Consider the following 12,333-nt stretch of genomic DNA (forward strand, 5'->3'; position numbering starts at 1 on the left):
TGCACTATCCCTGATCTTATCGTAAGCTCTTTCAAGGTCTGATATTGGGCCCTGATATTGTTGCTCTTGCTTGCTGCCAGACAACGTTAAAGTTGACATCATCAACATCAGGTGAAGCCGCGTAGCAGTATCTCAACAAGATAGGCATTGTTTCGCTTCCATATGATCAGATACATCAGTGAAGGAATATATTTGACAAACATGGTCTTCATAACAATCAGCTCCCGATAGTATCCCGGCTCTGAACCTATATATCTAGCACGAGCCCTTTTCGAATACCAACTAGACGACCTCTCCACACGCCTCTGAGCTCTGGCTGGCATCATTGATTCAACGCCAACCAGTCGAGACCAGAGTAATTCAGTTCTCTCTTCAGCTGCTCCCCGCCGCCCACCGTCATGGGTTTCTCCTCCGAGTCCGGCCTTTCATATTTCCCAATGCGATCCTACTCGCTCTGCTGCGGCTCCAAAACGGAAACCACACCCTCCTTGCTAACAGCCACCAGCTGCCTCGCCTTATCACCCCACTGCACCGCCACGGCAGGCGTGCTCGTCCTCAACGGTTCCGTCCACGACTTGCTAGCCTTGACATACTGCTGCACTGTGACGCCCTGCGATCCGGCAGTAGCCAGGTACTGGCCCGTGTAATCCCAGGCAAGACCCAAGACGTCGCCGGTCTGGAGCTCCTTGGCGCGCGCGGCGTCGCCCTCCTTGCGAAGGTCAAAGACGGTGACGGAGGACTGGCCGACGCCGGTGGCGGCGAACCAGAAGCCGTTTTCGGAGAAGACGAGGGTCTTGACGGGGCTGCCGAGGGTGAAGTTGGCCATGCGCTGGAGGGTCTTGGTGTCGAAGATCTCGATCAGGCCGGATTGCGTGCCGGCCGCGAAGAGGTGGCCGTCGGGGTGGAAGGCGCAGGATGTGAGTTCTAATGTTACATTTTGTTAGTACTAGTGGTGATGGAAGAGGAGGGGTTCAACAGGAAGTACGTACCAGCATCGGTATAAACACGCGCCACACGCTGCAGCGACTGCAAATCGTAAAAGATGATGCCCTTATCCACGCCCACCGAAGCAAGAATATGCTCGCCAGGGTGCACAGCCAAGCCCGTAACAGCACCAGCGTGCTCCGTTATAGAACCAGTCTCGACACCACCCTCAACAGCCTTGACACTGCCCCTGGAAGTGGCCGAGACGACCTTGTTGCCGATCCATACCGTGGCGGTTACCGGCTCGCCGATCTCCAGAGAGCGCTCGTGTGCCTTGGCCTCGACCGAGTAGAGGTCCACCTTGCCGTCCAATCCACCGACTGCCGCATAACCAGCGTTAAGGGCAAGCGAGGTTGCTTGTGTGACGGGGAGATCTGTGTAGGCGGTTTGTTGGAGAGCGGAGACGTCTTCTGTGGAGGCCCAGCCTTCGGGGACTGGTCGCTTCTTGCGACCCTTTTGCTTTCTGTTATCGTGTTTGTCAGTATTGCTTTTCGCAGTATGAAAGAGGGTGGTAACATACTCAGCCTGAACCTGATCAACATGTGCAGCCAACGCCTCGGGCAGACCCTCGCTATCCACCGCCATAGCATCATCGCCACCAGTCGCGGCGCCGCCAGCAGAAGCCGTAACTGTGAGTCTGGAAAGGGCCTCGCGGGCCTCGTCGCGCTCCTTGGTCAAGCGAGCAATCACGCGGACGGCGGCATCGTTCTGGTACAGCGCCGTGGCCAATTCCTCCCTTGTCCTCGCCAGTTGTTGCCTGGTGTTGTATGACTCTAGTACCAGGGCGTCCCACTCATCCTGAAAAGCCTTGAGCATCGATGGGAGGGATGTGAACTGCGGGGGGCGGGGGCGGACGATCCGATTTGTCTTGATGGGGAGGAGGTCTTCAACGTCTAGCTCTTCATCGGTGCCGGGCTCTTTGTGGTTCTCTTGGATGTACTTTTCGATCAATCGCTTCTCGAAGACGGCGCCTGGTATATGTTAGTTATGCCATTGCGTGTGGACTGTCTTGGCAAGGTCGGGGTGCGGCTTTGTGGGAAACAGAAGCGGTGGGAACAGTGGGATTTCGGTGATGGTGACAACAATGACGAAGAGTAGTGCTGCGTACCGGTCTTCCTCGAGACAACAGGCTCCTCGGGAACCTCTCCGGATACTGCGTCAATCGATTAGCACAGCGCCGCGCAACGGTAAGTTTGGGATCAGACATACGTGCGCAAAGCATCTTGAGAATACGAATGCAATGCGGAATCTGTAAAATGGGTTGTTTGGTTCAAGTCGCGATGTCAATGTCGTCCTCCAACTTTTTTGTTGCACCGCGCCACGGCCAGCAGCCAGCAGCAGGCAGGTGAGACGGCCTGGAGCTGGGACGGGACGCTACTTGGAAGTTTGGGCGGCAGGCAGAGAACCGAATTGCCAAGCACAAGCCACACCGAGCCGCACACCACGGTGAGTGGCCAATCATGTTACAAGAATGCGTTTAGGAGGTACTTTCGCAATGTATCTTCCATTCGTCATTTGCAGCAACAACAACATCAACGCCATGATATTCAGGTCATCGCCAAATCTACATATAAATCTCTCCCTTCATAACCACCACCGCGGTTCCTCCCAAATACAAATCCTTCACCTTCACCTCACCAATTTCCTCCACCGCCGTCGCCTCAACCTCAATCTCACTCTGTCTCCCCATCTCCACGCCCTGCGTCAGCTCAAACCTCGCCCCTCCCGTCTCTCTCCCACTAACCGTCAAATAACTGGCCAGCGTGCACGCTGCGCTTCCCGTAGCCGGATCCTCAAAACCCAATTCCACCATTCTCGTCCTAAACTTGAACTCCTTCCTGCCCGTCTCCTCATCCTTTCGTTCCTCTTCAGTAGGCACATAATAATACCTGCAAACAAACCCGCCCTCCCACTCGCCCTTATCCAACAATCCCTTCACTTTACTGAAATCCAGCCTCTTAGCCGTCGACACCTTTGCCAGATGTTCCAGACTAGGCAGTTTAGCCAGCAAGAACGTCATGCCGCGGACGATGCTCACCGCCGGACCATTGAGCTCGGCGTGTCTGATTTCCGGGTCGTCTGATAGCGCAGCGGTGATGAACTCCTTTGTTTCCGCCCTCACCCCCCCTTTACTCCCCAAGATTCCACCGAGGGTCTGCGAGTGAACATGCACAGCATGCGGAATTGTAGCCTTCACCCTCTTACCATCCCCCTCCAACGGTCTAATCCCAATCGGCCCCGCCTTAGTAACCAACGTATCAACATGTTTCCAACCCAAATGATTCAACACCAAATACGCCGCTCCCACCGTGGGGTGTCCAGCAAATGGAAGTTCCTCCTCGATGGTGAAAATGTCGATCTCCCTGGATGTGACGGATGATCCATCGCGCGCTTCGTCGTCGAGGACGTGCAGGAAGACGGTCTCGGAGAAGTTGAATTCGCGGGCGATGCGCTGCTTGACATCCTGTGTGAGATGGGGACGTTGAGAGGACGGGACGAGGACGACGGCGAGGGGGTTGCCAAGGTAGCGGGTTGAGGTGAAGACGTCGACTGTTAGGTAGGTGAGCGTGATGGATTGGGAGGCCATTTTGGATCTCTTGTTGTCGTTGTTTGCTTTGGGGCGCGAGTGCGTTGTGTCTGGGTGAGCGGGTTAGTGAGTGAACTGAGCTGAGACCGGGAACTTGAAGGCTGTGGTACCTTACGGTGATATTGATGTTTTGGATATTTGGGACAGACCTCAACGTCACTGTTACGGTGTTGAGGTTTTATGTCTTCGAGGAGAATTGGAGTCATCCTTTGAAGGTTGATGAATCACGAATAGCTGAAAGTGGGGCAGCTCCAATTGCTAGTGAGGTTCGTCCGAGTGGACGCGTCCTCAAAGCAACATCACAGTCATCGACTTACTAATCCACGACGTTGGCCCCGGATATCGGCCTTCTTACGTGATGCGGAGAATTACGCTTTCCGGTACCGTCTCCATCTATCTCCTTTCGTTTTCCTGCTTCTTATTCGACCCGCGGAGAAGGGAGAATGGATGATTCTGGTTTTTCCACGCCGGAGAATGTATGAATTGCTCCATTGTCTTCTCTTTTTCCCTTCTCTTCTTTTGTTCCCTTTAGCTGCCCTCTTCTTTCCCTTCATGATATTCACTGTCAGCTTAACATTCCCGATGTCTGTTCGTCAGATTGCTAGGTGCTCGTTATTCGAACATATGAATGGTGTATGAACAGTATCTGAAATATATGCCGGAGAATGAAATGATAAAGATAGTACCCAACACGCCACGTTCACAAAGTCTCACATCACTCATCTCGGTTGGAAGCACCCTGGCACTCCCAAGCTTCGTTCTAGTCCAAACCGGTAGTCCTCCTTGTGAGTTTCTTGATGATGGAGTCGGCTGCAACAGTTGCTTCCATACCCCCGCCAGCTACCATATTGTTTCTCTCTGAGTTAAAGGACCGATACCATCCATGAGTCAAGGGCTCAAAGACGTGATCCTGTGGGTGGATATCGTCCTTATGCTTATAGCATTTGAAGCAGAGGTCAAATTCGGCCAAATAAGACTCATTGGTACACGTGGTGCAGTGCCAGGTCTCCCCGTATGTGCTCTGTTTGACCCGTGGTGTCAGCTAACCAAATACTTCAGACGGGACTGAGCCTGGGATGGTAGGGATGAAGAGAGGAAAGGAGTTTTGACATACACACCAACAAGCGTTGCAAAGAGCGCTTAAATACTGTCCCGGCCTGTCTGGCAATCTCTCTTTCTTGTTGCTGTCGGTCTCATTGTCCTCCGCTGTTTTAAGCTCATCCTCGCTACTATCGGACGAGCTACTTTCGGACTGGGGATGGCCATTCTCGAGATAATCATTGTCATGATAGATGGCAACATGTTGCGGCAACCACCCTTCTTCAGTTTCCTTGTCCACACTGGCTCCTTTCTCGACCAGCCACTTCACCATGTCGTCATTGCATGCCTTTCTGCAGGCCCAATGTAATGGCGTCCATCCATCCTTGTCGGTGTTGTCCAAAAGCCGACGAACATCACGCTGCGTACCCTCCGCAACCTTGAGAATCTCTTCGGCGAGGCTAATACAACCTCGTGCGGCGACAAAATGCAGGATAGACCTTTTGAGATGGTCACGCTTCCACAGCGTCTTCATCGTTGGGTCTATAGCTTGGATGATGTCCCATCGATTCTCTCCGGACCAGACTGCAAGATGAATGGGCAAGCGGCCCAGGAGATCTTGTTTGCGAATGTCGACACCCTCCTGTTTAAATACCAATTTTACGATCCGCAGCGATGCCCTTTCCGCAGCTTGATGAAAGGCTGTGGCCCCGTGATTGCTTGCATTGGCCGGCATCGTCACCGAAACCTTATATTTCCCAACGAGATCACCAAACCATTTCTCCACAAAGTCATCGTCGTCTCGATGGCCTGCCAGAAGGGCGTTTAATACCGTTCCATGCCGTCCACCGCATTTGTGTATGACTTCGAGGGTCAACTTCTCCAACAGGGTTGTGGCAAGGGGGCCGCGCCGGCTGAAGACCGCTGCTTGCAATACGTACGCCATGGAATCCCCCACAATAGCTAGATCAGCGTCATGTCGTACCAGCGAGTGTACTGTGTCCAAGAATAAAGATGTGTCATTTCCCCTCGGCTGACAGGCGACAGCAACCTGAAGTGCAGTCCCGTATTTACCGGATTCGGTATCGACTTGAATGAGATTCTTGTCACGGGTCAAAATCGACTCGACAACAAGAGGTTGGTGACGAGCGGCGGCGTAATGTAGAGCAGTTCCGTATACACCAAGCTCCAATTTCGAGATATCCCATTGATCCCAAACAGTTTCGAGTGCCAACACCCACTCGTCCCACAGTAGTGAAGAGATGAAGTCCTTGAATGTCGAATGCTTATGGCTGTCTAGAACCATGTTCATCATTCCAGGCAGGACAGCCGTGGCGAAATCCTTGTCAGATAACTCTGGGGAAGATTTTAGGTGGTTCTTTAGTTTTGTGCTGGATGGATGGATCCATGCCAGACCACTTTGTGCAAGTTTAGCCAGCAGCAGTTTTCCGCATTCTTTGCTTCGGCTGCTGATAACCAAATCGAGAGGTGATTCACCGGAGTCATTCAATGCCGTCAGGTTAGCTCCAGCATCGATCAAAAGCTTGAGCGAGGAGTGAGCATTCCTACGAGTTGCATCCATGAGAGGTGTGAAGCCGTTGTCGTCTGGACTCTCAAGATTAGCCCTCCGCAGAATTAGAAGCTTGACGACCTCAACCCGGCTGTACCAAGCCGCAAAGTGTAATGCGCTGTTCTTGAATCCGTCAACGGCGTTGACGTCGACGCCGTAGTCGAGTAGCCGCTCCACCAATGATACTATGCCTTCCCTAGCCGCGTTGCGGAGAGCCTCGGAAAGACTTGAATGAGTGCCCCCATATTGCACCATTCTTTCAATCAACACACCTGCAGTGTTGTAATGGCCATTCGAAAGTGCTTCTTTGAACCCTAGGAACACATCATCTTCGTTGAGCTTAACGACCGAGCCATTATCGTGTGCGAGAAGAAGGCGGACAACCTCCGAATGTCCAAAACCGGCTGCGTAGCATAGGGGTGTCCGCGATGCCCAGCTGTCATCTTCGAGATTGGCATCAAAGCCACAGTTCAAAAGAAATTGGACCACGTCCAGTGCACCTTTTTTCGAGGCATGATGCAAAGCTGACATTCCTCTGTCGTCTGTCAGGCTTATATTCGCTCCCTTTGCCTCCATCATCTCGCATATTTTCAAGTATCCTTGACTGGCGGCCATGACAAACGCTGGGGTCCCTGAAGATTTGATATCTATGGGACACTTGACTTCATCCTTTGAGAAGTTACGGCTGGAGCCTTCGTCATCTGCCGTATGTTCTGAATCCGAGGTAGAGTTGGAGTCAGAGTCTGAATCCGAATTGTCCGCAACATCAACCCGGGCTTGCTCCAAATCGTGCGACTTGAGGTGTTCGTCCTCTGGAGGTAGTACTGCATTCCCAGCGCGCTCTAGCATACTGTTTATTAGAAGACTGGCGACCTCCAAATGTCCATGGGCAAGAGCGAGGTGCAACGGTACACTGTCTCCGGAGTTCCTCGAAAGCAGTCCAACCCCATGCTCTGCGGCTGAGAGAAGAGCGACTGTCTTGTAAAAACCACTTCGACTTGCAAGATGTAGTGCAGAATTCCCTGATGTCGGGCTCTTTTGGTGGATGTCGCCTTCTCTCTTCAGCAGCAGACTCACCACACTGGAAAACCCATTAATAGATGCCACCATAAGTGCAGTTAACCCCGACTCAATCTGGATGTTCACCGGCGAGATGACTTCCAGCAGTTTTCCTACAATTCCCTCTTGTCCCGAAGCTACCGCAGCAAGAAGGGTCTCTCTGTACAGATCCCGTTCTCCTCCGATGTTGCCGTTGTTGTGCTCCAGATCATTGATACTTGTCAGAATCTTCTCAGTAAGCGAGAGATCTCCAAGGCGACTCGCTACACGAGCCAGGTAGGCAATATTCTCTGTCCTCTTCGGGCTCTTGATTGTGAGACGAAGAATTCCGAGGTTATGGGATGCAACCTGGTAGAAAGTCATGCTTTGGTCAAGAGATGAGCAAATATTCTCCAGCGTCTGCTCAAGATCCAGAGAGGAGCAAATCTCGTGTAGCGTGCTCTCGAACAGGTCTGTTCTCTTTGGGAACGGCATCAGAAGATACTGGGCGATTGTTTCTTTCCGATAAGACAGTCCACTTTGTTTGAGGAAGCGAGACAGTGAACCGGCAAAAATCCAGTCATTCTCATATATGGCCTTCAGAAGCAAGCTATCGTGGTGGCTGTTCCAAGTGTCGAACCGAGTAGCGAGGGTTGCAGAGATTGACGTGGCATGTTGGAGGGAGATCTTGAGCCTGGATTGCAAAGAAGCCGGTGAGAATTCCACCCAACTCTCGAGATTATCCGAGGTCTTTAGACATGACCATTTGGAAACCGGGACCTCGATGCACTGACGCCACCTTTCTACATCTGCGGGGCTGTTGAGAAAATCCGCGATGAGATGCTCTAGAGCCAAATTGGCTTCACCCTTATGTGCGACTCCATTAGGTTGCTGGCTGACACTTCCTAGCGGAAATGACTGTGAGTGATGCACGCTCCATGAAGAAAAAGCATGCTCAGCCATTATATTTGGCTCAATAACGCTTGACTTTGTGTCTGTGAAGATTCCGGTGTGGAGCTGTTTGGAAAGCTCGTATTTGATTTGCAAAAGACAAGACCTCGCCAGGTAGGCTGAAGGTGAAGCTGCAGAAACAAGTTTCAGGTATTCTGGCTCCAGAAGATGTTGCCGAACATGGACGGAAGTAGGGTAAACATGGCAACTGTCCACAACAGCAGTGCCTGGAAGAGCTTTCATGACGTCGCGCGCAAGAGATTGGCGGCATTCGGATAGACGGAAACAGCCCGACTCGTAAAGATTGACACTGTCTGCAGTCAGGGCCGGCTATTGCAGTTACAACCTGGAGAAGAACAGGAAATCTGATCCCATCATCAAGTCAAAGTTGACTGCCTCGTCGAGTTCACGGAGAGTCAAGGTACGTCTCGCATGGTAAATCCACAAAGGTGCCACAAGAAGCCAGTTGCCGTGAAGGCGTATTGCTCTGGACAACCATTGGGCGGAAGGCTCTTCGGTGGCCAGTGAAGACATAGTCAAGTTTCCGTTCTTGAATCTCTGGTGATGACAGAAAAGAAGTTGGTCCACTTCTGACCACGACGCCGCTCACCTCAACTTCGATAAGACCTTAGGCTCAATCTCTGGTAAAACACCGTGAGTAACAACCCACTCTCCTATATCGTCGCTAAGAGCGTTGGTGAATTCCAGGTCATCCGGATTTTGGATACAAAACTGCGGCATGTGTTAATCTGGCATCTCTTCTAGTATGGTTGATTGTAGTTGAGTAGGTGACGTTGTCAGAAGAAGAACAGTGGCCCGACAATCAGTTCGATCTAGGCTTTGAAAGAGGGTTCTGACGACGTTTTGTGCTGGAATAGTAAGCGAAGTGACGTGAACGACGACATATGTCTCTCTGCAAAGTTTTTGACGAGATAGAAGTTTCCTGAGCAGCCCTTGAAGTTGTCTGCTAAGCTCAGGAAAAAGCATTTGTCCCTTCGCGTATAGCATCTCCGGAAGACCGACGTCCCAAATTTGCATCGCCAAACTTGGCTGCTGGAAAAGAAGCTCGGAACACAACGATCCATAGAGTATGGACGTTAGAAGAGAAATCGAGCCCTCTGGCTCTGTGTCTGTAGAGGTAGTATCCAAATGCAACGTGATTGGATGAATAAGGGGATTGGTATTGATCCTCTGGTCAAGAGCCAGTGCAAGTGCATTTCCAAGTTGGTCGGGGCGAACGGGAAATTGCGGCAGTGAAGGGCAAAGGAAAGTCTGACGACGCGTTGATGACTTTAACCATTCCTGAACATCCGTCTTGTTCGCAAGGAACTTGGCCAGGGTCGTGTAGGTCTGAAGAGAAGGCGGAAGTTTTCTTCGGAACCCAAAATCTAAGATCCGGAGTAGCTGCTGGTAGACATTAAGCTTGCCTACAAGGTATCGGTTAGTATTGAGTCAAATAGCTAGCGTCGGGGCTTCTTTTTAGCCCTGTAGCGGGAAATATAGCTTACGTATACAAGCATCTTCAAACTGGATTCTCCAGAACTCTTCTTGATCGTGCCCAATTGCCTCATAGAGCTGGGAATGAGATGTATCCATCCCTAGCGAAATGTCATTGGCGAGTAGGGTTTTAGCGCAAGACCCGGCAACCACCTGCGTGTCCGGTGTCTTCCATGTTAGTCCACCGTTTGGTCGAGGGTGAATGAGCATGGATGATGATGGACACTAACCTGTGAATCCGATGACCCCTGACCATACTTCTGAAAACAATTCACAATTTTATAAGGCTTGTCACATGCCGCTTGTTCAAATCTCGCAGCAACAGTAGCATGGTATTCGGCCAAACCAACCAGTAGCTGAGGTGATGGATGGGCGTGATTTCCTGTGTTGATCGATGGGTACGGAAGTTTGGAAAGAACCGAGATCGACTCAGAGATATTTGTGGTGCGGTGCAAGGACCCAAAGAACGCCTGGTTGTAAGACAATCAGAATCAGCACAGTATTGGTTCTGCGTGGTTTTGCTTTGAGAGGCGAAGCACAGCCCACAGCAGAGCTCCATCCGTATTGGTCTTGACAATAGGGTTGAGGGAGATGTGAAGAACGCAAGGTTGAGACAGAGACCAAGTAAAACTGACAATCAAGCATATCCTGTTGACCAACTCGTCATTCTGGCAATGAGAGTCAAATACAGCCAGCGAAAGAGCCTGTCAGGGAGTCAGGGTGTGCTGTTAGCAAGTTTTTGGGTAATGAAGTGCTTGGTTAAGACATCTTACCTCCTTGACAATCGTGGCACCAAGATCGACAGCTGAGATAGCAATGTATGACTCGCTATGCACTCGCTATTTTTACCCGTCAGCTACGGAAACATAAACACGTAAGGGTTTCTGGGTATCGATAAACAACACTCACCTTGCTCATGAACCGAAGCAAATCGCGTGCCAATCGATTGAATGTCTCTTGTGGTGCCCCGATTGTGAGGATATCTGATGGGTCATAATGATAGCGCTCATAGTCTGTCACACGGACATATGCTACACTCCTGGTGGCATACGGGCATATGCCACACTGTCAAACGGGCATATTCCACACTCCTGGTGTCATACGAGAAAGACCTACATGTATGCAGATCGCTAGATGCCTTGGAGCCTCAGGTGACAAGGACCTGTACGTACTAGATAGGTACCGTTTCCCCTTGGCATAAGAAGGCCTTGAAGCCCAGCCTTTCTCTAGAGGTTGAAAGGACCAACAAGGCCTTCGAGACCAAAGTAGTTTATCAGCGGAATTGAACTACTGTTCCAAGCCCCGAACACTGCCCTTGTCACACTAAGAGTGGCGCTTTTGGATAATGGCGTCAACCCAGAAAAGGATGGCATAAGCAAAAACTTGGCTTCTTACGGCTTTCCTCGGAGCTCCTTACACGGGAAAGATGATCCTTGGTACACATCAACAAACGGCCACGGTACTGTGATGGCTTCGATCATTGCGAGTATCTGCCCCTTTGTGGAGATCCACGTGGCCAAGATTGACTGCCGTAAGCAAGGATACCTACCGAACCCCGTCTTTGACGTGAGAAAACTCCCAGATGTAGGTACTTCGTCTCCGTGCCAATGCATCTTCATCCCTTCGGCTTCAGTCAAGGGCTCGGTGTACCCCATCCTTCAACTAACTTTCCTCTCTCTTCATCCTTTTAGGCCATCGAATGGGCACTCGACAACGACATAGAAATCATGTCGACGAGTTGGATCTTCAGGGATCATGTTGAACTGCAAGCTCCGTCCGCAAAGCCCAAGGATACTTCCGAACTCCAAACCCCTGCCTCGAAACTCAAGAGATTGATCGACAACGACGAAAGGTCGGCGACAGTGGTGATTTACTCTGCAGCTAGGGATAAGGAAAACGACGCTGACAAGTCCGAATACTATCCGGCTGACTGCACGAGAGCACAATCAATCGGTGCTGCGAACATTCACAATAGCCCACAGCGGTATGTTGTGCCAAAGGCGACAGATTTTATTTTCCCCAGTCAAAACGTCGTTGACGGCGACGCCGATGGTGGTAACTCCGTGGCCACTGCCGTGGCTGCTGGCGTCGCTGCACTTGTTCTACACTGTTTCCGGGAGGATAACTTGGAACTGAAGCCCGCCGTCCGCCGTTCTTTCATGGAGAAGCTGTTTCGTGACCTGGCAGAGCCGAACACCAAATATGTCAATCTGGAAAAACTCTTCTCTCGCAGTGATTCCGAACCTGCCAACCCCCACAGGTTTGTGGAGAGCGTACTTGCAAAACTGAGCTTGGAACGTTCCCAAGTAGAAAGCGGGCGATGGTTCTCGCATGCCCGGTGAGGACGGGGAGGGTATCCGGAGTTGTCGCCCAGTGGCAAATTGGTTATGGATGAGACAAACATGGCGTGTGAGCAGACATGTAGCGACGACTCAACTTGGGACAGGCGTTTAATTGACGTTTTGGAATTAATTACCCTTCAATTGGATGCCTCAGACACACGGCACCAGAGAAGGACACAACCAAGGAAAGTATGAATGATCATCACGTTTCGTATTGCTTGCTGGCAGCCTCCTCGGGTGAGATTGAGTTTCTTCACGCGTGGCAAGAAGCGCCCATAACACGGGAAATAACCAGATGAGCGCGTTCCCAGAGTTTGAACACCCTC

At 51.2% G+C, this 12,333-nt stretch overlaps 3 protein-coding genes across 3 annotated transcripts; all 3 read right to left on the reverse strand.

The window, feature by feature from the left end:
* Positions 1–116: 116 nt before the first annotated feature.
* On the reverse strand, positions 117–2,315 carry SMAC4_02058 (uncharacterized protein). Its single transcript, XM_003350297.2, has 5 exons — positions 2,194–2,315; positions 2,093–2,137; positions 1,505–1,955; positions 990–1,447; positions 117–924 (listed from the first exon to the last, which is right to left on the reverse strand). The coding sequence occupies exons 1-5, from the start codon at positions 2,204–2,206 to the stop codon at positions 446–448; spliced, it is 1,446 nt and encodes a 481-aa protein (XP_003350345.1). The 5' UTR covers positions 2,207–2,315; the 3' UTR covers positions 117–445.
* Positions 2,316–2,548: 233 nt separating this feature from the next.
* Positions 2,549–3,832, reverse strand: SMAC4_02057 (uncharacterized protein; the record flags this gene model as incomplete). Its single annotated transcript, XM_003350296.2, has 2 exons — positions 3,682–3,832; positions 2,549–3,621 (listed from the first exon to the last, which is right to left on the reverse strand). The coding sequence occupies exon 2, from the start codon at positions 3,569–3,571 to the stop codon at positions 2,549–2,551; it is 1,023 nt and encodes a 340-aa protein (XP_003350344.1). The 5' UTR covers positions 3,572–3,621; positions 3,682–3,832.
* A 499-nt stretch (positions 3,833–4,331) lies between these two features.
* On the reverse strand, positions 4,332–6,765 carry SMAC4_02056 (uncharacterized protein; the record flags this gene model as incomplete). The annotated part of the gene is made up of 2 exons (XM_003350295.2): positions 4,686–6,765; positions 4,332–4,592 (listed from the first exon to the last, which is right to left on the reverse strand). The coding sequence occupies exons 1-2, from the start codon at positions 6,756–6,758 to the stop codon at positions 4,332–4,334; spliced, it is 2,334 nt and encodes a 777-aa protein (XP_003350343.2). The 5' UTR covers positions 6,759–6,765.
* Positions 6,766–12,333: the final 5,568 nt, after the last annotated feature.

The sequence above is a fragment of the Sordaria macrospora genome, chromosome 4, assembly GCF_033870435.1.
Source record: "Sordaria macrospora chromosome 4, complete sequence".
Lineage (NCBI taxonomy): Eukaryota > Fungi > Ascomycota > Sordariomycetes > Sordariales > Sordariaceae > Sordaria > Sordaria macrospora.